The sequence below is a fragment of the Camarhynchus parvulus genome, chromosome 15, assembly GCF_901933205.1.
Source record: "Camarhynchus parvulus chromosome 15, STF_HiC, whole genome shotgun sequence".
NCBI lineage: Eukaryota > Metazoa > Chordata > Aves > Passeriformes > Thraupidae > Camarhynchus > Camarhynchus parvulus.
Window position 1 is genome coordinate 12,136,060 of NC_044585.1, and position 26,917 is coordinate 12,162,976.

Genomic DNA, 26,917 nt, shown 5'->3' on the forward strand with positions numbered 1-26,917 from the left:
CACCACAATGCCCAGGCACTCAAAGTGCCCATGGAGTTTCCTTCCTTGCCAATGCCACATCAGAGGCAGAAGCACCCACCTCTGAGGTTTGATTCTGCACAGCCACTGCAAGCACTGCTCCCCACATGTCCCCACCACTCCTGAGGCAGGCTGGATGCACAGCACGGGGAGGATGGCTCAGAAATACATTTGTGTGTCATGAAACCGACTGGCAGGGCCTGGAGCCCCTGCTGCAGTGGTCTGGAAGGCCTCGGGGCTGGCTGCCACCCACGGCCACGCAGCCTGGCTTCTCACGGCCGCGCGCGGCACCCTCCGCTCCTGGGAGAAACCACAAAGCAAAACAAGCCCTGCCAAAACAACAACGGGAGGAAGAGGAATGTCTGCCGGCAACACAGCTTTGATTGCTTGTGTCCCAGGGCTGGGTTTGATGCTGTTGGCTGTGGAAGCAAGTCAAAAAAAAAAAAATCAAAGGGCCAGGCTCAGATTTCATAAGAATGATAGAGAGCATGGGGATCACTCGGTGTGGCTCAAACTGTGACAGCTCTGAGCTGGGCTGCTCCTCTAGCAGCAAACAGCCACCTCTGCAACACAGTCAGCACATGGCAGGGATGGAGAACACCGAGGCTGTGCCCACCCAGTGTCCCAGGAGACGTGGACAGGCCCTGTGCACATGCAACAGCACAGCTCTCGGGCACCACGGGCCACAAAACACGGCCAGTGCCAGCAGCAAAGCACTCACAGCTGCAGCCAGGCTGCCCTACCATGCCATGGGAGAGCCCTGTGCCATCTCCCAGGCTGCTGGTCCTGGAGCAAGCAGGGTCCCGGGGGCAGGCAGCACGTCAGGGGTAAGGAGAGGGGCTGGCAATGGGACTGGAGTCATGCTGGACCCTGCATCACTTGCCAGACCACAGGACAAGCATGCCCAAATGCACTCACCCGAGTGTGGGCTCATCTTGGGCAGCACTGGGAGCTCGCTGGGCACAGAAACCGTCCAGGCAGGGCCCTGTGTGGCTCAGCCCAGCACCGCTGGCACTGCTGCCCTCCCACTGCTCACTCTGTGATACCACTGGAAGCACTGGAGTGATTTTTACAGGACCCTGCTCACCAGATACTTCCTTGCACCACTGAGGGCTTTTCCATAAGAGGAAATGTTTCTTTTCTGGGTCGCTGCTGAGTTTTTAAAACAGTGATTTGATTGCTTGTGAAGGGAAAAATGACCCGAAGGGAAGAGAGAGCACAGTGTTTGGAAGCAGTGGAGATGAGCCCCCGCTCTGTCCCAGGCAAGGAACACGTGTTTTCTCTTCCCTGTGGTTTGCTTTGCCCTGCTTCCCCCTGCTCACCACCCCCCAGCCACACGCCGACCCCTCTCCAAGCCCTGCCAACAGAGGAAGGTGCCAGGTCAGCAGTTTGTGGGATGCAGAGCAACATCCACACACACCACAAACAACCAGGGCAAAGCAAGCCCTGTATCCTTGCAGAAGCAGATTTCTGGGATTTTCAGCTGTGCTGCTTCAGGAAGCAATTTAGCAATGACACGACCTATTTCCATCCATTCCTAGTCAACCCTGGATCACAACAACAGATAAAACAACTCATCTCAAAATCCAACCGCTCCTGTGTCCTGCAGTGAAGACGTTGCAGGTCCCTCACTGGGATCAGCAAAGCCCAGCCTGGATCCCAAACCCTGCCCCAGAAGTACTCACGTGGGCAGGGGTGTGGAGGAGCTCTCTCTGCAAGGATTCATCCACCTGCTGCTGGAGAAACACCAGCCCAAACCTGGGGGCCAGCTGGAAGGGGGGTCACCTCACCCAAGGGACTCTTTTGTTACTGCTGCCTGCAGATGTGATCAAGCAGCTCTGAAGAGCCCAGCTGTGAGGGCCAAAGGGTCCATCAGCAGCCTGTGCCAGCGGCTGTGTGTCCCTGCCTGCTGATGCCTGTCCCTGCTCTGAGCCCACAACCCTCCCTGCTGTCCCTCACTGTCACCAGCCCACACGGGGACCTGGGGACCAAGCAGCCACCCTCCTGTGGCAATGCATCCTCTGATTCTTTTCCCAAATATGGCCATGTCGTTCTCATTAAATCACCCCCAAAACTGCAGCTGGGATTTCAGGAATGCAAGTTTCCATTGTGTTTGCCCGATTGTGCTGCCTGGAGGGGCAGCAAGGCTGCAGGAAGGCTGCTGCACCCTTGTGATGGGGGAACAGGCACAATGGACCTTACAGGGCACACCCTGGGGAGCAACAGGAGTCCAGAATGAAAGAACAGGTGCCAAGGAGGGATTACAGAATTAATCTGAACTTGAGCATCACCTGTGTGTCACACCTCATCCACCTGCTGGGCAGGCATCCCAACATAAACCTCCCTGGTGACCACAGGTTTAAAGAGTGACAGCCTGCACTGAGCACCAGGGGACAAGCACTCTGTAAGATGTTTCTTCCTATGAGGCCACACTTGAGCACGACCAGGACCACAGGGTCTGACCAAATTCACTTCTCATCGGTCCTGTAGCCTCAGCCTGATTTCCTGGACCATCACCAGCCCTGTCACACTGCAGATTTGTCCAGAAAATGAGCCAAATTCAAGCCCTTTCACATCCCAGCAGTGACATTCCACTGGCAGAAGATGAACCCATGCCCCAGTACTGACATCCCTGGCATCATTCCCAACCAGGCAACCTCCCTCAGAGACCGCCCCTGCTCATCCACAGATCATTTCAGTGCTGCTTTAGATACAATGCTCCAGTCAGCACAGCTTTAAGTGCCTGCAGAATAATTTCTTGGTATTTGTGGCACAAAGTTCACTGGCCACATCCAGGGCTGCGTCTGTATGATGTGCTTCATGATTAAACCAGGATTTTGTGACAAGTATATCCCTGAGTCTGGAAGAGAAGTTGTCAAACCCTTTATCACTAATGAGGAGCTGCTCCCTGGACTGATGAAGATCAAATGGTTCCCAGAAACAAGGATCATCCCTCTCATTAGCTGCTGTGGTTACTGGAGTGGGAGCACTTGCACAATTTACAGAGTTAGAACAGTTTGCTGAGCTCTGGATCTGATCCCTGGGGAGGGAGGAGAGGCACTGGCATGGCAAGGCTGGAGCATGGCAGGAGATGTGCTCCTGCACTGGGGATGGGGTGCAGGGAGCCCTGGAGCCGTGGGCAGGCACTATTTGGAATCCCAAACCCTGCCAGCCCCTGCTACTGTGACAGGGCTGCTGGTGGCCAGGGAAACCTGCTTGGCCAGGTTTTTCCTAATGCTCCAGGACCCATGTGATATCAAACCTGGCCAGATCCTGCTGGGACGGTGCTTCTGCCAAAAAAGTAAGCGGGCTGCTTACAAAAATCTGGGTTGGGGCTGTTTATCCTCGTTGGTGAGGGGAATGGTTTGTGTTTGGGGAGGGCGGGACAGACGGCGGGACGGATAATTCGATTTGGGTTTTGGCAGGGGACAGGGAAGAGGGTGGGCCTGGGAAAGGCTGTCGGGGCTGGCAGGGGACCGCAGGGGCCCGGCCAGGTCACACCGTGGGTCCCCGCCCTGCCGGCACGGCTCTGGCACCGCTCTCGGCGAGGAAGGGGGGTCCGGGCAGCTCCACTCCCCCGGGGCCACGAGTGAGTCCTCGAAAGTGTCGGCGCTGACACACGGCTGGCCAGGGAACGTCTGACAGCGCTGCGAGGGGCTGGCGTGACGCTCTGTCCGGCGGCTGCGTCCCTCCATCATGACTTCATCCCCCTCTGAGTCATCCCCAGGGCGGGCAGGCGGCTCCTCCAGCTGCCCATGGTCCTGCTGCCGACAGACTGACCCACGGTCCTGCTACCAACCGACAGGCTGACCCACGGTCCTGCTACCGACCGACAGACTGACCCATGGTCCTGCTGCCAACCGACAGACTGACCCATGGTCCTGCTGCCAACAGACTGACCCTCCCGAGAGACTGACCCGTGGTCCTGCTGCCGATCGACAGACTGACCCACGGTCCCACTGCCGACAGACTGACCCTACCGACAGACTGACCCACGGTCCTGCTACTGACCGACAGACTGACCCATGGTCCTGCTGCCAACAGACTGACCCTACCGACAGACTGACCCGTGGTCCTGCTGCCGATCGACAGACTGACCCATGGTCCTGCTGCCAACAGACTGACCCTACCGACAGACTGACCCATGGTCCTGCTGCCGACTGACCCTACCAACAGACTGACCCATCATCCCACTGCCAACAGACTGAACCTACTGACAAACTGACCCACCATCCTCCTGCCAACAGACTGACACTACCGACAGACTGACCCTACTGACAGACTGACCCTACCGACAGACTGACCCTACCAACAGACTGACCCATCATCCCACTGCCAACAGACTGAACCTACTGACAAACTGACCCACCATCCTCCTGCCAACAGACTGACCCTACCGACAGACTGACCCATCATCCCACTGCCAACAGACTGACCCTACTGACAAACTGACCCACTGTCCTCCTGCTGACACACTGATCCATTCCACCTTTGCCCAGTGGAATGGTTGCCCACCTGCCCATCACTGCAGTGTGTAGGAGATGATGGCTTTTCCCCCCCAAGGAATTCACTGGCAGGAAGCGTATCTGGCACGCTGCAGCTGCTCCGCTACCACAAGGGCAATGTTACTCCAAAATCAATGCAAATTTACTCTGGAATAAAAAATCTCACACTTCAAATGGAATAATTATGTGGAAGTAGAGTCACTTTCCTTCCAGCCCGGTTTCAGCCCAACACTTGTGCTCCCACAGCCCAGCAAAACAGCTCCCCAAAGAATGAAGCATGTGGTCAGTTTCAGTGTCCCTCTTATAGAATGCAGAGGTTTCATAGAGAGACACTGAAATACCCTGAAGAGCAACTGCCACAGACCTGAGTTGTATGGACACATCAACACAAGGGTTTGTCATTACAAGCTCATGCAAATTTATGCTTATCACTGTACACTGACTATTGGATCAGACTGTTTTACCATGGCACAAATTCTTTTTTTGTTTTTCAGTGTGAAACGACAAGGAAGCTATTTCTCTTCCCATCAATTCCCCCCCTCACAGGGTTATATTGTCTTTTCATACACAAACACAGGACTATTTCAGAAATAACTTAATCTCAGGAGTCTCAATATCACGCATCATGACCCACTGGATGTGGTACTTCCACTGAGCAGTGCCATGCAAGGAGGAGTGCTGGAGCATCCTGCCTCGGAGTGGGCGGCTGCTCCGTTTTTGACAAACTGGAAGTGGAATCATGTGAAGTCCCTGCTCTTGGCAGGAGATTTTTAGCAGTAAGTAGCAGCTTTATGAGGAATATCCTCTGCCAGGGGACCATCAGCCAGGGAGCAGTGGGATTCTTATTTTTTAATGGACTTTTAATAAGTAGGCCACAAAGATAGTCTTGACACAGAGAAGCTTTTTTCTCTGTGTAATTATCTCCCCTTCGCTCTCAAGCTCCCTGCAGCCTCCAACAGCAAATAAGACCACCAACCTCTCTGTGAGAACAGGAGCAAGAAAGCAGCATAGAGCCACTTGAAATGCTCTTTGTAGCAGATCTCATCTGCTCTCCTCTCATCTGATACAAAAAACCAACCTCTCCTCCCCTCCTCTAAATTAATTAAAGCTCAGCTTTTGGTGTTTAACTACTTGAACCTTTACCAGCAGGAAAGTATGCGCTCAGAGCATGGGCAATGCTGGGAACATGATGCCATGCCTCCATGTGCAGCAGGAAGGCTGTCCACAATTCTGTCTCCTCCCTGCACACTGCCCATCCCTGTGTGTCCCCTGTCCTTCATCCTGTCGCCATCTCTGGCTGCTGAGACTGGGCAGGTAATGGCAGAGCTGGCAGTGCCACGTCAGCCCCGTGCTGCTGCTCCCCAGTCCCCACTCCTCACCAGGCCACAGGGAAAACAGAATGAGGGACCTGCACAGGGTTCCAAACAATCCAGGACCCCTTGGGAACAAGCAGGGTGCTGGCTGAGCCCTTGGGACAGGTTACTCCCAAATGAGCACTCCGGCAGCACAGGCAGAATTTGAGCTGCTTCTGGAAAGACTCACAGAGCAAAATGCCACCAGCAGCATCCCTCCATCCCAGCCAGTATCTGACAACATCTTCATCCCTTTATCACCTGAAAATGCCACCTAAAAGGAGTCTCTCCCCAGCAGAGCCTTTCTCTGCAGCAGCAGGCCCTTCCCAAGCCTGCACACGGGCTCTTCCAGCACTCCCCTCATGCAGTCTTGCAAGAAAAGGATGCAAATACTGGAGGTATCACAGCACAAAGTGTGAATTTCAAAACCCCCCCAAGATCTCTGTGGGAGAGCTGCTCCAGGCTGAATGCAGCAGCTGCTGTTCTGCACCTCTCTCCTACTGTGAATCATGCAGCCAGTCCTTGGCTCTTAAAGCTTGTCTGAACATCCCACCTTCCACCTGAGCATCCAACAGCAATGGGAAATATTCCCTGCTTCCTCCCAGACTCAGGGGGGCTCCTCTTTCAAAATCAACGACGTTCTGGCTGAGGTCTGCTCCAGGGGAGGTGCAAATTGTTCCCTTTGGTGCCATTCCTACTTGCAAAAACAGTCCTGCAGGCGATGAAGCAAGTCCCTGCTTCTAAAGGCTGGCACTGAGTGAGGCTCCAAAGGGCAGCACACGTCCCCACTGCTCAGGCTGGATCATGTGGCTTTAAAGCATCGTGGGAAATGCTGCAACTAGCGACGCTTTGGGTAATTTCAAACCCCAAAACACAAACAGTCCCTGCTGGGTGCAGGATGGGCAGGTCTGTGGCTGCTGGGGTAGGTAGGCAGATGCAGAGCAAAGCCTCTCACTCTCCACATTTGCTCAATTTAACACTGAAACCAGAATGAGCTGTGCTAAATGTCTCCACCGCTAACAAGAAACAAATGTGGCCTCATGTTCTAGTTGCTGTGATCTAACAAAACAGACCATGGTAAACACTATAAAAATGTACTGGAGGGAACCACCCTGTGTTTGCTGGGAGAGGGACTGGATCATCTAATAGGGCTTTATCCATCTCTAATGTCTCTGAAAAAAAAGAAGGGAAAATTGGGCCCTGTCCACGACATTTGTCATGTGCTAGCTATTCTGATGTCTTAATGCTGTAGAAATCAAATTGGAGCGGGGCTACCTATCTGCTTCCCAATCAGGATCTAGGCCCAAGTGCTGCTTTTTATGGCCATGCAGCGTGAAGATCTGCTGATGTCAGTGGTGTCACGGGCCAGGCCAGTTTTTCCATCCTTATTCCCACATTATCTGGAGAGACAGTCCCTTTGTGGTTGCCTCACTCTCCTTGTGACATGAACAATCACTCACTTCATGGACCTGGGGATCCACCAGCAGGACCTGCCTCTGGCTGAAAGCATTCATGGGGATAAGGCACCTTCCCAAAAGGTTAGCACTTATCTGTTCCTGGGTATCATGGTATCAGCAGCAACAATGCCAAGGTCATGTCTAGATTTGTATCTTGGCCATGGTAATGGTAAGGGTTGACTCAGTCACCTGCCCCCAGGCACCTCATGGTGCCCTGGAATCTGCTCTGCCCTTAAACAAAGGCTTAAAGGTCTCCACTAGCTTGAGTGCCACATCTGCCAGCCCCACAGGAGACCCCCAAGGGGATCTTGGACACCCTTTGGCACTTCAGATTGATTTATATGCTTCTGCTCAGATGTCACTCCCACCCAGGTCATTTTCCTCCCACATCTTTACCTATAGGAAGAGCCCTGGCAGGCTCTGCAAGGCAGGAGCCCCACCCAGCTCCCAGGAGCCCTGTCACCATTGTCACCTGAGCTGCCATCTCCAGAGCAATGAGAGACACAGACCCCACCTGATTCTTGCACAGAGCTCAGGCTGCATGGGAACCCCATGCTACTGACACGCAGCCAGGTTTTCCACAGTCACTCCATCTCCTCTTTTAAGCATTTTCAATTTGTTTGTTTTTTTTAAGACATCATAGCCTTGGCATGGGGATGGACAAACACCAACTGCCATTAAACAGCACGTTCTGAAAGAGCACAAACACAACCCACAACAGCCTGCAAGCAGTATCTCCATGTGAGGAGGGGGCAAAGCACCATTTGGGGGGCTCAGACAAAGTGCTGCAGCTCCTTGCCCAGCCTGACAGATGAGCTGAGCCTTCCACGCCCTCCTCCAGCCCTTACCTGGCTCTTCCCGCGCCGCCGGTAATTCCTCCTCACGAGGTTCTTGTAATTCTCATTCTTCTTGGTCAGGTAGTAATAGAGGACACAGTCAGCCACCGTCTGCAATGACACGGGCACGTCAGGGAACGGGAGGTCCTGGCCTCGTGTGCTGCTGGTGGGGCACAGACTTCCAGGAGCAGCGCTCAGAACCGGTCATCACCAGGTCTCCTGCTGTTCCTGAGGACCTGCAGCCCAACAGCCTCACACACCTCCCTCCCTAAGGCTCCCAGTGCAGCTGGAGAAGGGGACAGTGCTGTCCTAGTAAAGAGGCTCAGCCCTTCCTAGGACAGAATAGGGCGGTCCCGCAGGCGTGCGGGGGACTGGAGATGGGGCGCTGAGCAGAGATCACCCCGTGCTGGAGGCAAAGCAGGGCTGACCCCAGATGACCGTGGCAAGCAGAGGCAGAAGAAGGAGCTGCCTGTCAGCCTCTGTGAGGTTACAGGAGGCACAACCTGCCACAGCACTGTCAGCTGCTGTTACTTCCAGCCGCTAAGCTTGCTGGCTCGAGCGCGCGCGCCTTCGCTGTGCCCAAAGTGAGATCCCAGCACTCAGGAGCTGCCAGCCCAACTCCCGGGGCTGGCTCCACAAACAGCACCACAGACTGGACACCTCAGGAAAACCAGGAGTCACAGCCAGCACATATCCTGCTCCTAAACAGCACAAAGTGTGCCAGGCCGGGAGGAGTCCTGTGCTGAACGGGGTGGGCACCTGAACGCCAGCCTTGGGCTACACCTTCACATTCAGGATCAGTGGCTTCGTGAAGAAAAATTATCCCACAGATCCATCATGCCATGAGTCCTCAGGAGCTTGGGGCAGCTGTGTGTGCCCGGGGGCTGTGCTCACCCCATCCCTCTGCAAGGAGTGGAACCATTTGCAAAAACAGATTGCAACTTTTAAAGTGTTAATTGGATCTCTTTCTAATTTAGCCCTGATTATACACACACACACGCGAACACAAAAACTTACAGTCATCTGTTCCAAGGGCTAAGATCACTATTTTTTTATAATGCAATTTAAAAATCTATTAATTCATTACATTGAGCCATACTTTGCATCTCTCTCCAACAGGATAATGGATGTGTTCTGTATCATAATTACAGCCTGATTTACAAACGAGTACAAATAAAATTAGAAGACATTTTACAGCTTGGAACACAGACTGGATTGTGAGCATCATCCAAGTCCCACCACTTTCGGCTTTATCGAGTGCGAAAGGATGAGGAGCTTGGGATCTTACAGCAACAGCAGCAGCATGAGGGGGCTGCTGGCCTTCCTTGCTCCTTTGGACAGGAAGGTCAAGGTCTTATAAATTATTTCCCCAGCCTGAGTTACGAGGAATCAGAGAATAATTTAGGCTGGAAGTGACCTCTGCAGGCCACCCCCTGAGAGCAGAGTGGTTCCCTCAGAGTGAGTGGACACTGTGTATGTGAAACTCTGCATGAGGTGGCCAGAGGATGCAAATAACTGAAAGGACCAGAGGAGCAGCAGCTTTCAAATGTTTCTTGCTCAGGAGAGTGTTCAAGTGATGGACATAGCTGTGTTTTCAGGCTGTGTCTGTCCAGGATCTCCCCATATGGTCTGTCAGGTCTTCCTGTAGGTAGGAAGGTACCTGGCCTTGCTCAGAATGGGACAAGAGACTCACTCCTCCCTCAGGTCTTTCTTTTCCTCAAACCTTTCTTCCATCAGCCCAATTAACAGCGAAAACAAAAGTCCAAGCAGCACAACACACGAGGTCTGGGAAGGTCAGGCAGTTCCTGTGAACAACTCTTCCCAGCACCAAGGGGAGCTGTGTGTGCTTTCAGGACACCCACCAGAATTCTGCAGGAAATGGGACTCAGTCCACCCTCATAAACCCCTCTCTCCCTGAACAAAGAGACCCCTCCAGTTTGTGCTGGGCAGCTGGGTGCCCACCCCCTGTGTGACAGCCTGGCTGGTGCAGAATGCCTCGGGGAGAAGCAGGGAAGCAGCTCCAGGCAGATGACGGGGTGGCTGCGCCGCCCCCGCGCCAGGCTGGCTGCGTTCGCACCTCCCGAGCTCCCGCAGCTGACTCAGCCCTGCTCTGCACGGAGCCCGTCTGGACCCTGCCCGGGGCCTGAGCCACCACCACCCACAGGTGCTCAGAGTCTGCTGGCAGCTCCAGCACTGAGGGATGGCAGGAGAGGCAGCACAATCGAGGTTAGAGCCAGGCTTACCTTCCTGTCCAGGAAGGATGCGATCAGGCCGAAGTTCTTCGGGTGCTGCATGAACCTGCAGAGCGAGAGGGAGAGGGTTACTGTGGGTGCTGGCTCTGACCCCCTCACAGCTGGGCTGCCATGCCCTGCGTGCCCAGAGCAGCAAGGCCAGCTCCCAGAGGGACTCTGGGCTTTGAGAAAATATTTGTCTGCTGCTCAGCTTCCCAGAAAGACAGGAACTTTAAATTTAGCCCAGTGGGGCTGGGCTGGTTGGGAGCTTCGATGTGGAAATGTTCATCATGGGTGGGAGAGAGAAGGGGGGCTGGAAGTGCTGGAGAGCTGCTCATCACCCTGCTCGACCCCATGGCCACTCAAGCCTGTACCAGGAGCAGGCACAGAGGGCAGGGACACCTGGCCAAGGCCTCAGGATCTGGCAAGAAAAGGGTGAGGAATTGCCAACACACTCCACATCATGGCCATGGGTGGCCTTGGCACTGAGCAGGATCCCAAGCCCTGCTGGGCTCTTGGGAGCAGCTGCAAAGGACAGGAAGGGAAACCCAAACCCTGGGAGGAAGTACAGAGCCGCCACATTGCTGAGCTGCTCAAGAGATCCCCAGTGGCACGGCAGCTCTGACAAACGCCACCTCATGCCCAGCAAGTGGAGGAGCTGTCAGCAAGCTCCCCCCTGGCTCTGGCAGCCCGGGAGGGTACGCTGCCCGCTCAGGGGAAGCTGTCCCCCTAGCAGAGATGCCTCCTCCAACAAATCCTGTGCCTGGCTGGTGTGGAAGCACCGGGGGCCAGCAGCCCTTGGCAGGAAGTGCTGCTGCTGGCAGCACAGTTAACCAAAGCACGGACAGCCCAGGGAGTGGTGACTTTGTGCCAGGAGAGGTGGCCACCAGCACAGGCTCTGCCCCGGGGAGCTGAGCAGGCAGGGAGAGCCACGTTCAGCACGTGCACCTCTGCCAGCTCCCAGGAAATGACAGCTCTGTGCCCTGGGGAAATGGATCAAGGCAAAAGGTGGGAGAGCTGTGGTGTGGGTGGAACATGGGCAGGACATGGTGAGGAGCTCATGTCTCCAGCCCTGCCAGTGACTCCCCTGGGGCAATGGCACAGCTCTCTCCTGCTTTTGCTGCTGTGTCCCAATGCTAAACTTGGAGCCAAGGCACTGAGCTGAACTCGGGGAGGGCCTGACCAGCCATGGCAGCAGGACATGGGTGTTGTCACCCACGTTGATGCAGAACTCCCATATGGTTTGGGTGGCACCACAAGATCCCTGTAACCATAACTGGTCACCAGAACAAAAAAAAAGAAACCAGAAATGCTAGGGGGGACAAAAAAAAAAAAAAAAGGAAGAAAGCAAACCAGACAGGCTGCTCAGACAATCTGGGGTGAGGGCACAGAGCCAGAGCTGGCTCCTCACTCTGCACACAGCACAAACCCAGGGCTGACCACAGGACAGAGTTTTCAATGATGGTAACACACTGCTGAGGCAATGCAGATAACAATCCACTCCTTTTCGTGGGCCAGGCCATCTCCCCATAATGAGAGATGGATGCTGCATTCTCCCATTGCCCAGCACGACACAGCCTTGATGCCTGAACAGCACCCTGCTCCTTCACCAGCAAACCACAGCTTCCCTGGGAGTAGGCCAGCAATGGGCTCTCAGCAGAGACCTGAAATCCTGCCCAGAAGCAAATCAAATCAGGTTCTTCCTCGTGGTTCTGTTCTGACAGCTAAAATAGCTCAGACCTGGAGCTTGACAGCCTCGCAGTGCCTGCCTGTTTACTCCAAGAGCCCTGCCAACTGGGCTGAACAAAAGGTTGAACCAAGTTTTCCTGGTCTCAGGAGGAGGCCAGCTTGAGGTCATGATCCCAGATGACACAACTCCACCTTGAAAACCCAGGCCAGAAGCTGCAGCACAGCAGGCAGCTGGGCTACCAGCAGGCCAGGTTGGGGGAGAGCTGGGACAGGGCTCCCTACACCCTCCTTACAGCTCCTGAGTACCAATCTCTCCAAATGAGCTTTGTGAGAGCCCTGAAACCCTGCTGTATTCCTGCCTCGAGCTCTGCATCACCCCCAGTGATGACACAGAATGCACCGTGCACTGCAGGATGCACACACTGGGTGTGGATTCCTCCAGCCCCATTAGCCAGGCACAGCCCTGCCATTAGAGACCAAGTAATTAGCCTTTGCGTCATTTGTGGCAAGCCTGGCTGTTTGGAGTGGCACATTTTAAGGCTAATTAGCAATGAGGATTCTCCTCTATCAAAGGCTTGGAGCCGGTTTGCTTGTTTTGTTCTTTTTCGGTCCATCTTGGCAATTAATTATTTCAGCTGCAAACAGGAGTCCTGACAAGCAGGGGGAGGAGGAGGGATCCTGCACGCAGAGAGGCTTCCAGCATGGCTGGAAATCCCTGAGCCATCCCCTGGTTGTCCAGAGGAGAGTAAATGGTGCTGCTGCTCAGGACAACATGGTCCTGGTGCATCCATGCACCTCCATATCCCTCAGGTCCACAGCAAGGAGCTCCAGCAGAGCTCATCCCACTGGAAGCTGAACTCCAGCTCTGTTTTCACAGCACACTGGGGGCACCAAGGAGACTCCAGTCCTCCATGCAAACACACCTGGGTCCCTGCTGGGCTATGGGATTCAGGGGAGTCTGGATGTGAGACCAAGCTGAGCCCCCATATCTTGGCTGACAGCACAGTGATACCCAGGGAAGGAACCAGTGACTCCCCAAGTGATCTCAGTTGATAGAGCCAAGCTGTTCTCAAGCACTGCTTGCAAACAGGAGAAAGCACACAGCCAGAGTCTGCACGTGTGCGATGTGGGAACGCATCCATGGAAACAGCAGCCGGTGGCAAATCCTGCAGACAGCAGGATGGAGCACTGGGGGACAGGCACCAGCTGGAAGCTGCAGCCTGAGGGGGTCTACATAAGGGGCTTGGATGCTGACAGCCCCAAAAATCCCCTGGATACACAGTGCCCAAAGGACAGCATGAAAATCCAGAAAGGAAACGCGTATGGAGTGCTGGGTTTCCCTGGTGTTATCTTTAACCTGGCTGATACATCAGGGAATGCAAAAGGTGAAAAACTTCCTGTTCTCACCCTGCCACGAGCAGCAGCTTTCTACAGGGGCAGGGACACCCCAACCATAGAGCAAGGCCTGAAGTTTCTGTGCAGAAGCATCACCAGGTTCAAGGTAACACAGCAACTCGGGATGTGTCTGTGGGGGACCAGCCAAGCACTTGGGACATTCCTGCAGGGATCCTGCCAACGCTCCCCAGGGCTGCACAGACACAGCTGTGGGGGCTGCACTCACTTTTCCCGGAAGGTCTCCTTCTCCTGCTCGCTCCACATGTTCATCACCTGCCTGTCCTTGTAGACCTTCATGGGGTCATCCATGAGGCCGTTCATGTTGATGAATTTGATGCGCTGCTGGTCGGCATCGTAGAGCATGGGCGGGATGACGGCGAGCTGGCGCATCTGCTTCTCCAGGTTCTTGGGGAAAAACACACACAACAGTTGGTCAGCACCACAGGCCCGCAGGGACTGCAGGGGACAGATGTTCCAGAGGAAAAGGACAGGAGGAGGAACAGGAGAATTCAAAAGCAAGCACTAGACAGCTTTATTGCCGGAGTGATTGTAAATTAAACGCTGAAAGAGGCTATCACTGTCAGCCAGGAAACAATTAATCTTTCATTTTGGAATAAAAGGCTTCAAGATCCTGTGTGGAAATGTCCGACTTAAGTGAATCCTGACCATGATGAGAAACAAGTCAAAGCAGCGGTGGCACAGGGAATGCTGACCCCCTCCCAGCCTCCTAAAGTCTCCTTCCAACTGTGAGGGAAGTGAGCCAGCTTTGCAAAGCTTCCTGAAAAGGTGGGCAGAGGCAGACATCATGTTTCCCTTCCACAGGAATTGTTCCAGGAGGTGTCACGTGTCACTGAAATGAGGCTGTCATTCCTTACTGCAACACCTTGGGACATAATCTGATGCCTTTGCTCCATCCTATGGAGCACAAAGTTCATCCAAAGCCCCAGCTGCACACCAGGACAGGATAGACTGGGCACACTGGTTTCCTTAAGTATTTGCAACAGAGATGCCAATGTGATGTCTCATTTGTGCTGTCTTCTGCTCAAATGCCAGGACTGCCCCTTTGGCTGAGCTGCTGGTGATCCCCTGGCACAGGCCACCCCCTTTCAACTGCACCATCAGCCTGAGTCCTCCCTGTCACCTGGGATGTCACTGCTCAAACTCCAACCCTTGACCCAGGAAGGCCAGGTCTCATGTTGCTGTTTTAATTTACAGACAGATCCTCAGATGCTGGTTCCTGGGAGAACAGTCATGGCCAACCCTTCCAAGAAGCTGCTGACTCCAGCCTGCCCAGTGCTGCTCTGCTTCCCTGCTGTGCCTGATCAGACCCCACCTCCTCTCTTAAAGCACATCTCTCTGCACAGATACGGACATTTCAATACATGATCACCTTCCCCATCCTCACTAGGACACCTCCTCTTTAGATTTGGGGCTCAGCAGGAGGCTGATGGGGTGGAGTTTAGCAGCACACTGTGCAGGGGATGGAGGGGATCAGCTAACTCTCCTCTTGGCCAGCACCTCTGCAGGGCTGTGAAATTCCCCACTGCTTCCAAGATCTGTGTCCTCCACACTGTCACCTTAACTGGCTCAGAGCAAAGTGCCTGGGATCCCAGAGAGGGATCAGCTGTGGTGCACAGGCAGCAAACATCCCAGCTATTGCTGGGCAAGGGCTGCTCTCCCCTCCCAAACATGATCCATTCACTGCAGCTCGCCTCTGTGCCAAGAGTGGAACCCTTGTGAAACCAGATCCAAACGAAGCCGAGGTCACAGGGATGTTTCAAGATGAATGGAGCACTCCCAGAAGATGTGGGCCAACTGGCTCACGTACAAACCATTCATTCCATAGGATTCCCCTGTGTCAAGTCACACAGCCCATTCAAAACAAAACGAAACAGAAAAACCCCTCCACCCAGCAGCCTGGGTGCTGGCTCCCTGCCCCTTCCCTGTCCCATCTTCACCTCCAGTATAAACCACAGCCAAGAGGTGTTTGTGGGGTGCTACCCAGGATGAGCAGCACACTGGGGTTTCAGGTCCCTAGGAGACAGCCAAATGCTGATAAAACCAACATACTGCCATCAGCTGCATGTTTTGCTCTGGCAGAACCATTGCACAGCTCCATTCCATCTCTCACATGGCTGGGAAGACGCTGATGTGTATTAAATAAACCTCCAACTTTGGATCCTATCCAGAAAGTGTTCATCATCATGACAACCTCCCCAACCTCAGAGGGACCTAAAGTTAGCGGGATTTGGCATAGGACTTCACTGAGTGACCTGGCAGTCCTGTCTTGGCTTCCTCAGAGAAGACAGAGTGAGGGGTGAAGAGGAGGAGGAGGAAGGGGAAGCTGCTCTCACCTCTTGCTCCGAGAGCCCGTCGATGATTTCGGACACCTCGTGCTCGCTGCGCGCGGCTGACATGGAGAGCCCGCCACTGCCCCTCTGTCCTACCCTGCTGGGAAAGGGCAGTGACACACTCAGGCACTGATGCTCCACTTCATAAGCAGCAAGCCATGTTCAAGACCATTTTGACCTCCCTGACAGCCATATCCCAATGTCCCACCCAGGCCACCCTCTCCCACACTGTGGGAAAGGCACCTGCGTTTAGGGCTCACAGATCAAGAGCCTCAAAACCACTTTCCTTACCTGTGTCAACTTCCTGGACTGCTAGAACACAAGGACATTTCATGGCCAACCACACTCTCCCCCACATTTTCCCCTGCTCACCCCACCACAGCAATGGCACAAATGTATTGGTGTCAGCACCGAGCCATTAGCACTGTGCCACCACATCTGGTTTGCAAAATGCTGTGGGAAGTTTTAAATCAAACCCATCCACTGACATCTTTCCCTTACAGTAACAGTCACACATCCCAAGGAATTACAACTTTTCTTATTAATCAGGTAAAAAATTAAAGCGATTCTCAGTACCATTTCTCCCTTTCTCTTTCAGACAAATAAAACCATCAGTTAGGAAATTTGGACCCACCCAGCTGTTAGTGGGGCACAAGGATGGGATGTTGGCAGAAGGGTTTAGGTTTGCTGCGTATCAGGTGACCCCAGGCAAGGTGCCAGGGCTGAAATGGGAAGGACGGGGAGTTTTCAGCAAAAAGGGTGGAGATCATGAAATCGAGTCTTCTCCTGGCAGAAAACAACATGACCTCAATTGCACTTCCAATGAAGAAAATGGACAGGGGGTGGGAGAGACCGGGGACATCCCTTACAGCGAGACATTTTGCTCCCTTCATATTGTCTGTGGTCATTCCAACAACCTCTGCAGATGTTTCTGCTCCCATCAAAGCATGTGCATGTAATAAATCATCAACGTGACCAAATGCACCTGCAAGTTTTGCACATCTTAATCTGGGCACAGCAGTGAGGCAGGAATTAGGGTTGTCCCAGCCAGCTGGCCGGCACAGGGGAGCTACCCCGGGCCCTGATGTGGCCAGCTGGGAGATCAGCAGCAGAGGTGGGACAGACAGTCACATTACTGACATTTTTGCTCCTTTTGGCTCTGTGTTGAGCCACCCTGGGGAAAAAGCAGCAAGACTGTTGTCTGTCTGCTGCCTTCTCCCTTTGACTGGAGAGGGAGAAAAGGCACCGAGAGCGCCCCAGCCCGCTCCTCCCGCTACCAAACCCCACACCCATTCCCAAAGAGAAAAGAAAGGCTGTCTGATACCAGCTCAGCCCCTTCCTACCGCTTCTCCTCTAACCTCTGCATGCGCTCTTGCAGCTCGCGTTGCTTGCGGATCTCTGGGAATTGCTTCTCATAGTATTCCCGCACTTTGCTCTCCTTGGCACGCCGCCGCGGGTTATTCTCTATGCGCTCCACTTTCTTTTCCCAGGCCTCCATCAGCTGGTCATAGCGCTGGCAAAACTTCTGCTCCTGAAAGGGCAGAGGGAGAGAGGGAGCTCAGAGATTGCCTGGGAAGGGCAACTCCTCCAGGCCTTGCCCTCGATGGCTGCTCAGGCTGAGCGTGAGTCATGTTGCTTAAAGAAATACAATTTATTAGGACATGGACGTGCTCCAGGGCCTGGGGCCAACCCAAGGGTGAATTCTCAAAACAGGCCATCAGGTACCCTCAGGCTCTTTTCCCTCCAGACCCAACGTGTTTGGTGGCACCAGGACTCTTACCCAGCGCGGCTCGGCCCACCCTCACATCTGCACATCTCACTGAGCATCCTCTGGCCCAACAGGTGCTTGGTTCAGCAGCCAAAGGCCCTGTGCTGGGGAGGGAGCCCCTGCTCCACACCCCAGCAGAGAGCAAGGTGCCTGCCTGAGGCCACTGAGCAAGGAGGGACTGACACATGGCCTTGGGAGGAGGCACAGGGGGCAGGAGAGGTGGTCTCCACCTCTCCTGTGTGTGAGCAGGGTGTGCAGGGCCATAATTTTGGAGCCAGCAGCTCACCATGCTGGGGAGATCTTGCCATGGTGCCCAAGGCCAGGCACCCTTTCCTACCCACACACACCAGCTCCAGCAGTCACAGCTCTGTGCTGGCAATGATGATGGGACTGGGGCCATGGGGCAGCTCCATGCAAGGGCCTGGATCCCCAAAATCAAGAGCCAGGCACCCAGCCCTGGCCCACAGCCATACAGCCTGGTGGCCTAGCCACACAATCAGTTCCTTCACTGTCCTAAAAAGCCAGAGTACTTTTCCTGCTGCTGCTCCTCTTTTTTGGGCCATGTGACAGGACAAACACATCCCCAATGACAGCAAACCCAGGCTCTGCCAAACCATGGCACTGCAAAGGGTTTCCACACCATGACCCCCTGGGTGACACCCTCATGGCACACCCACCCAGCCACCCACCAGGTCCAGCACTGCACTTCTGACTGGTATTTATGGGACAAGCCTGGCAACACTGAAATAAGATTTGCAACACAAATGAGTCTCCTCCCATTACACCCCAAATCTCTTCTCCCTCCTCCAGCCACTCTTGCTGGAGGAGAACACCCACACAACAGGGAAGGTGCATGGTGGGAAGATGCCTGTCTGGTCCCTGAGAGCCACCACAGTGGCAGCAGTGCCCAGCCTCAGCTGAGAGCAGCTGGGGGACCAGAGGGGTTTTAGGGTTTCAGTTTGTGTCTGACAAATGCCTTCCAAGCCCCAAATCAGGAAGTGAAAGCAGATGTTGCTCTAATGGCAAACCCCAGGTCACTCCTGGCCCTGACACCACTTTGCAGAATGGGTGGCTCAGCACCAGCACACTCAGCACTGCAACAGAGACATAGGGAAACCAGATTTCAAAGAAATAAACTCATCTCTTGCCGCCACCACCACCCTATGACCAGAAGTCTGAGGCAGCAGGATTTCCCAGAGGCGCTTTGTTCTCATCCCGTTTGCTCTTGGCCACAAAGAAAAATTAGGAGAGGTAAAAAAACCCCAAACCAAGGGAAATGCACAGCAATCTGCAGCCCATGTCATACCAATCCTGGCACATAGGTTTGGTTTGTCCATCCTGGACCTGGCAATAATCCAAGAACAGCAACACATCTTTTATCTCCTTGGCCTTCTGGAGGCACCTCAACAATAATGTGAGGCAGACAGAGCACCTTAAGCCTCAGAGCTGAGCCAGATTAACACCTTCCCCTGCAAATAAATCAATTCCCACTTGCATGCCTGGAGCCAGAGACTGTCCTGCCCTGCATGGATGCACAGCAGGTGTTGGGGTTCCATCAGGAGCTGAAGGAAAGAGCCATGAGATAAAAACAAGGAAGGAGAACAGAAATTTAAATGCCCTGAAAGCCCACATGGGGTATCTCACACTTTCGGCGAGGAGCTACAGGTAACACCAACAGCCTGCGGCAGCTTGGCAGAATCACAGCTGCTGCTTTTCACCTCTCCCAAAGCAATGCCATCAGCCCCCTGAAAACGAGAGCTCCCACCCTGCCAGCAAATCTGCTACATCCTCCTGCTTTCAGAGCATCACATTTGGGAAGAAGCTAAAAATACCCCATGAAGTTTGTGAAGCTGGTGCCCGGTGCTGCCAGCCTGCGGCACGGCCGGGAGAGAGCCCAGCACGAGGGCTCGGGCTGGTGACAAGCCTTGAGGCTGTGAAAGGTTTGTCATTCCCTGTGGGAATGAGCCAGTGCTGGGCCCCACATTGCCACCACCCCAGCAGAGCCCCCTGGCACGGCCCTGGCTGCTTCACAGCCAGCAGGGCGGCTCCTTTTCCTCCTTTTCCTCCACGCCTTGGAACAACTTGACAAAAGCTTTATCCAGAATTCCTCTTCTAAGGAACTGGCATTTGAAGATGGAAAAAGCAACATCGATGTCACGTTGCTGATTCTCCAGCAGCTCACACCCTGGCAGCAGGGCAGCAGTACCAAAGCTTCCCCCTGGCACAGCTCTGCCCTCCAGAGCCTGGCTTCACAATGCACTGGCTGAGCATCTCCTGAACTCCCAACCATGCAAACTTCAAACCCCACTGCAGCTGGGCTGGGCTGCAGCATCCCCATCCAGTGCTTTTTGCTCCAGCTGGGACACACGCTCCCTGCAATCACCTGCATCCTTCAAAAGCCAGGATTACAGACACCTCGCAGCACTGCAAACTCCTCAGATCACCACAGCTCCACCACCCGGAGAAGCTCCTGGTCAGGCACTTCAGGAGCAGAAGCATCTATTCCTTCTCCATGCTTCCTCTGAGCAGCTCTATGCAAGCATGTCCACTCCTGAGCAACCATCTGTGCTGGCTTTTAGCAGGGGTGCCCCCTCTGCTCCCCTCTCCATCACACCAGTAAGCGACAGCGAGCCCAATCAGACCTGACAGGGATCTAAAAACGGATGGATAGTAACGCTGCCGTAGCAGCTGAAGGCAGCTCGTGGGCTGTGCCAAGCCCCAGCCCTCCCACAGCTCCCACAGCTCCAGGGAACGGAGCAGCTCTCTGGAGGGGAGGAGGAGAGCGAAGGTGACAGGAAGAACCAGTCCAATTCCTCTGCAAGCCCCGTGGTTTTCTCCCCGTGGCTGATGGAGACCAACCTCTCACAGGCAGAACAGCTCCCTTCACCATTCCCTCTCTGCATCACCACCCCGATGGCAATTAAATGTCTTCTGCTGTGCTGACCTCAGTGCAGACAGGAGGAGGCCCTGTGGATCCTCTGGGATGGGGCTCTCGGGGCTGGACCCTGCTCTGACCCTGCTCCAGCCAGCCCCAGGCAGCAACAATACCCCAGAAAGTAAAAGAGCCAGAAAGAAATGCTGGCATGTGGATGGGCTTTGCTAAAAATAGGGTCTGCTACAAAATAGGCAGAAAAATAGCTAAGCATACCCATTTTGCAAACAGAATCAGCAAATGTATTCACTTTGCAAATTCAGCAACCGTATGTTGCCTATTTTGTAGAATAGGCAAAATGCTTCCCTAAACTGAAAAATCCCCTTTCAAGGACACTGAATAAACTGGCTGGCAGAAATTCACCTATTTTGCATGACAGGCGACTTCACTGCAAGTCGTATTTTAGGAACCGTGCTCTTGCAGCCTAATTAAACCTTTTCCCCCAGCTCCTTGATATTCACACAGAGCAACTCACTCCAGGTTTAGCACAGTAACCAGCCATTTCCACCAGAAAGCAGTTCGTGGGCACTTCCCTCCTGCTTCCAACAAAACCACGTGGTGCTTTGCAATCCCTCTTTTGAGGAAGGGAATATTGACCCACTTCCCACCATGCAGAATCCTCAGCTGCAGGAGGGGAGGTGCCCAGAGCATCAGCCAACTGCTGTGCCACATCCTGATGGAGCTGTAAGCCCTGTACCCCTTGCCCTGGGAGAAGCTTTATCATGGACAAGTCTAAATGAACGCGTATTTGGACACAAATGGGAGACACAGCCATTCTTGGGGAATGCAAGGTCTGTGGCTTTTGGAATACTGGTAGAAAACAGCATGGAAACATAAAGCATGAGGAAGGAAAAGAATTATTCAAAATAAATTAGAAAATGATGTGATATCTGCCTTAGAAATGTATGTATTGGAAGTTACTTTTAAAGGTACAGCCTTCAAACTACTTCCCAGGCTTGTTATTTTGAATTTTTCCAACAATTCCTCCCAGTTTTGGCACTTCTGTCAAAACCAGCCCTAAAGACACTGAAAAACCTGCACCATTGCCAATGCAAGACACTAACACTGGCTCTTGAGCTGCCCCAGGACAGAGAACATGAGTCAGGAGACAGTATTTACATTTTCCCTGTGAAATGTGAAGCCCTGTGAGCTGAATCACCCATCACTGAAAGACACTGCACAATCCACCTGCCTGGTGGGAGCCACTGGTTTTCCTGGCATTTCCCCTTCTGCGCTGGCTTTGCCTTCCAGCTCCTGTTGGGAACCACTGCAAGTGTCAGCAGCAAAAATGTACAAATTCTGTGAAACCCACTTGAACTTTCTCCTCCAGTAACTGCAGACTTTGCAACAAATGCCTTTGAAGCCTCAAGATCAGCCCTGCCTTGCCCCTTACCCAACCAGGACCTGTGTCCTTAAAGGTCACTGGAACTCTCTCGCAGGCAACGCTGCCTAGAAACAAACTGGCACGGAGCTTGAATTTTGTTTTTAAACCACAAATTCCTAGAACATTGCTCTGTGGTCAGCTGGAAGGAGGCAGAGCAGCCTTCAGACCATTTACCCGAAGCAGAGTCAGCTTGTTTCACACCTCTCTTAGGGTTCAATTACTCACAAACCAGACATTTATGCTGTGAATAGGCTTTCTGAGATCAATGATGGGCTCTGCTGTGATTAAGCCAACCCCAAGTGTTTGCTCTGTGGGAGGCACTTGCAGAGGGAGGTGCTGCCTGCAGCAGGCTCCGGGACCTCTCCTTCTCGTGTTATTTTAAGCAGGAGAGATTCCACAGTAATATAACAGGCAAGGTACAGAGTACCAGCACCTCTCTGCTGGAAATCATCCTTTTCTTTCTCACATAATAAATTACGCTCTTTTATACATAGAAAATAAGGTCTGAGGGAATCACTTACCCACTGTTTGCGCGCATGATTTCTCCTCTTAAAGTATAAAATTAACTTTTTCCGCATTGCCTGGTTTCTGTGAAGAGACAAAAAAAAAGATGAGATCTGATTAACGAGGCGGCTGAAATACACAGCCTGGCTTTCCCCACTCCCAAAAGAGTGTGCAGCACAGTTTCCACCTTAACTTGGAATCGCATCAACTTGAGAACAGCAAATGCTCTTATCTCAGACCTGGAGCCAGCTTAGAGAAAGACCAACAAACCTCTGAGACTGAGAACTTCACCCACATCTGTAGGTAAACCAGGACCAAAGTTGAGAACTAAATTAATAAAGTCCCACTGCAAACGTTCCCCACGTTCTCAGCACCACACGTGGGCAGACACTCAGCTCTGCATCTGTCAATGGGCCAGGCTGGTCCTTCATTGATTTCACACTGTCCTGCAGAACCCCAGTGGGTGCCCAAGAGCTGGGGGGCTCAGGCCAAGCCCTGCACGGCAGGAGGTGGCACCCCCGAGCAGAGACCACCCAGATCAGCAGCGATGGGGATGTCAGAGCACACACGTTCCCCCAAGGGCTCTAAGGCCCTGGTAAGGAGGCAGGATCACAGCAGGGCTTGCAGCACTTATCTCCTGACCTCTGGCTTCCTTGGAGCTGCGCCCGACAGAGCTGACACCAACCAGCCAGGAGAGTTCAGCCACTTGCAGAATTAGGACCTCAAGGGGGAAACTGGCCACCACAACCCCAACCACCCCAGCGTCTGCCCAGACATCCCCTCACTTTCTTCTTCTTTCTGCTTTCTAAAGGCAGCATGAAAGAACTGCTCAAAGAGAAGCAGCACAGAGCTGAAAAGGCTGCAGGAACTCCCAGAGCCTGCAAGGGCCCCAGAGCCGAGCTCCTGTGGCTGTTCCTGTTGCTAATATTCACAGCAACAAAATCTCTAGGTAAAAGGTAGAGACCAGGGGCAAAGGAGTTTCCTTAAGTCTTTTATCCCGATTAAAGGCAGAGCTGCAGTGTGTAATTACTGATCAGGAGCTTAGCAGTCTCATGTAGGCATGTTCTGTGGGATTTAGCTGAATGAAGAGACACCCTTTGCTGCTTCCTCATTCCCCTCCTGTGTGGCTAGCAGGAAGGGAAAACCACCCTCCTGCCCTTGGAAATCCCTCAGCATAATGAGCAGCAAACAGGATTGTCTGGGAAGGGGCAGAGGGCCCAGATCACTTAGAGAGAACCGGGGACAATCCTGGCTAAGTTTAGGAATGGAGAATATTGCAGAAAGCATCAACATTTTTCCCTTTTCAAACTCTCTTCTTGCTACACCACTGAACCATGCACGGGCACTCACAGGAATGACAGTGACCCCACAGCAAGGGCTGCCCTGGGAACGAACCACAGCTCCCTCCAGCACTGGTTTGCCAGCCCCAGCATCCCTTCACATCACACACTGTGAGCTCTCCTCCATGGCCCCAGCACCGTGTGGTGCCTCAGAGGGCAGCAAACCCTCCTGCAGAGACCCAGCCAGACACATTTCCTTCCAAGGTTCAGCTCTTTGCGAAAGTCACTGTGCCAAACAAACACATTCCCCTTGTTTGTTTATTCCTGATCCTAATGGAAGCTCCAACACAAGGAAACCTTTGGGGTCGTGCTAATGATGATCACGTGTGAGATGGGTCCTGGATTGTCTCTTGGGGCCAGCCCAGCCCTCTCCATGTCACCTGGGTGACATCCAGGAGCATCCTGGGGTTCTGACATGCTGCTGCTGCTGGGTCTGCTGCACAAGTTCTTAGAAGACAGGAGAGCAAATGCAGGAAATCAGCAGCTCTTATGCAGCTGATGGGTTGCCTTGAGTTGTGCATCATGGCTGACCTTGAAAGTGCAAATACAGGCAAAGGCTTAATGGCTCTGCAGCTGCAAAAATCAGAAATGCCTTGAAAGTCAGTGAATGTTTACCACCACCAAGGCTGAAGTAATCAAAGAGTGAAAGGATTACAACAACAAACCCCCTCATGCCCTGAATGTTTTTGCCACTTTATCTTTTTGTTTTGTTTTGTTTTTGCGTAAGGTCAACCTTTCAAAGGTTAATACAATCTTGGTAAATATAAATAGGCTTCACAGTTTATCTTGCTACATGCACTGCTGTTACTTAGAAACCGTTTGCAGCGAGGTTAATTCGGGCCATGTGTCTCCCAAGCACACGCTGTGCTCCCTGGGCAAATCAGCCAGCCCAGCACAACTGCTGTGCACAGGCGAGGGAGGTGAGGGCTGTCTGCTGGGAGCTGGGCATGGAAACAACCACTGAGGAGTGGCACATGGCAAGGGCTGCTCCTGCAAGGTGCCAGCCCTCCTCCCTTCTCCTCCTCCCCTGCCTGAGCCCTGCGGTTTGCTCGGGAAAACATCAAGGATGGAGACCTGAGCCACACAGGGGTGAAGAAATCAGGCAGCTCCCAGGCAGGAGGAATGGGTGCTCCTTAGATAAAGCAACAGTGACTCTTGTGGGCAGTTGAAAGTATTGCTGGGCTGGCCTGTCACACCGCGCCGGGTGGGGAGGACGTGTGAGCTCCCTGTCTTACCCTCAGCAGCGTCCCAAAGGACTGGGCAGGCTGGGATGGACACAGAGCACCCCCAGCTTCTGGTGAGCTGGTGTTCAGAGGCTGCCAGATGGCACATCCCTATCCTTGTGGTCAACAATTCACCTATGGATGGAGCCCATCTCCATCCCTGACTTCCCTGTGCTGCAGAACTCATCCCCTTCCCCTCCCCACTGCCTGGTGAGCTCACAGACAGCACAGCTCTCAGAGCCAGTCCCAAACTGCCCAGTGAACCCTCATCCCAAAACACAACCTCCCCACTGCAACAGCACAGCAACAGTCCCAAACTGCCCAGTGAAGCCCATCTCCCACTACCAGCACAGCAAAGCCAGCCCTGTGGCAGGCAGCTGCTTCCACCTTCACTGCCTTGGCCCAAGGTTGCTTTTGTTCCATGTCTTTCACAATGGAGCCACTCAAGGAGAGAACCTGCACCTCTGACTTTTGAGCCACTTGGCCCAGGTCCACAGCAAGGACTTGGCCGGGGTCCTTCCTGAGGCTGATGTTAGAAGGATGTGGGTGCACACATGCGTGTCAGGGCTGCTGTGGGCCCACGTGGGGAGCCTGCCAAAGCCCTGGAGAAGCTCCCAAAGGACACAAAGAGCTCATGCACAGCAGCACACCTGGTCAAGCCTGGGGAGACCTTCAACCGGTGCGAGACGAGATGAAAGGAAGTTTGCTATTTGAGCAAAGCTAATCAGGGGTATTTAATTACACAGGAACGTCTTTCATCAGCCAGAGCAAACAAAGTAGAGACCAAACTCAAAGAGTGATGGGAAGGAGGCAGCGAGCAGCTGGCAAAGCCATTGTACAGCAAGATGGATCACACAGGCAAGGGTAGGAAACCGAGGAAGCTCCGACCAAACAAAGCACAGGGAGATGAGAGATCTGCAAACCAGGAGACCTGAGGGGCACAGCAAGAACACTTAAGGTAACACCAGCCTAGAGGCAATGGAGACCCAAACAGCTCTGTCCTCCCCTCTGCCACGCCTGCCCCTGTGCAGGGCTGGTGCCAGGATCCCCAGCTGCAGCTCAGGGCAGGCACTGGCTCCCTGCAGCCTCAGGACTCCCACAGCGAGGGCAGGGAGCGGCTCACCCTGTGCACAGGTCACTGCACTCATTCCCTGCTTGCTCTGGAATGGCTGCAGCACACGGCTCCAGCTGCTAACACACTGTAACCCACTAACCCCAGGGCAGGGCACATTCTGGAAAGCCAGCTGTTCAGAGCAGTTCCTTGGAATATTTAGAAACACTTTCTGGGAAAGAAAAGCAAAGCAGATCTTTAGTTATTTACCCCAGAGCCCTTGGGCACTGGGATGGACTAAACCCCCAGCACCATCAGTGCCTCTGAGGGTGAAGTGGCAGAGGTTTGTAACTCTGGATGTACAGTCAGGCAGGCTGGTGGTGCCCAGGAACACCTCTGCCATGCCCTGAAGCCCAAAATGACAACACAAGCCCAGGTGTTGCAAGTTACTCCCCCCCCAAACCAGTATTGGCTTTGTACTGGCAAGAGGAAGAAGCAGAAGGTAGCAGTGTGTGTCTCCATCATTTAGTAATTCATCACTAGGTAATCTGCTGCCTTGGTGCATGCCAATAGAGAATAAAAGAGATGAGAAACCTTGAATGGGATGAGCAGGGAGCTGCTAGGTGAATTTCTAATGAGGAAAATGTCTACAAGCACTAATAAAAAGACCTGAAAGGGAACGCATTAGTAATGACAGGGTTTGAAAGAACATTTGTGTTACATGTCAGGCTTCAACTATGAATTTAGAGGCAATCCAGTGCTGCTAAATCTCCTAAACAGCAAGCAATGAAAAGATGACTTAAATTTCCCAATGTGAAAAGTGATTTGGAAAGCCACAGTTTGAGATTTTCAGAAGACAACTGTTTGCTCTTCTGGGGGGG

At 53.3% G+C, this 26,917-nt stretch overlaps 1 protein-coding gene across 16 annotated transcripts in view; it reads right to left on the reverse strand.

The window, feature by feature from the left end:
• Positions 1 to 26,917, reverse strand: part of NCOR2 (nuclear receptor corepressor 2) — a 226,709-nt gene that overhangs the window by 62,961 nt on the left and 136,831 nt on the right. For 8 of the 16 annotated variants that reach the window (XM_030959048.1, XM_030959053.1, XM_030959052.1 and 5 more), the window contains exons 9-14: positions 22,440 to 22,506; positions 17,178 to 17,365; positions 15,838 to 15,934; positions 13,710 to 13,888; positions 10,412 to 10,466; positions 8,181 to 8,279 (exon numbers count right to left, since the gene is read on the reverse strand). In XM_030959048.1, the coding sequence (XP_030814908.1) occupies positions 8,181 to 8,279; positions 10,412 to 10,466; positions 13,710 to 13,888; positions 15,838 to 15,934; positions 17,178 to 17,365; positions 22,440 to 22,506 (685 nt within the window). The remainder of the gene's footprint in view (positions 1 to 8,180; positions 8,280 to 10,411; positions 10,467 to 13,709; positions 13,889 to 15,837; positions 15,935 to 17,177; positions 17,366 to 22,439; positions 22,507 to 26,917) is intronic. The other 8 variants (XM_030959051.1, XM_030959056.1, XM_030959054.1 and 5 more) reach the window with 3 other exon arrangements.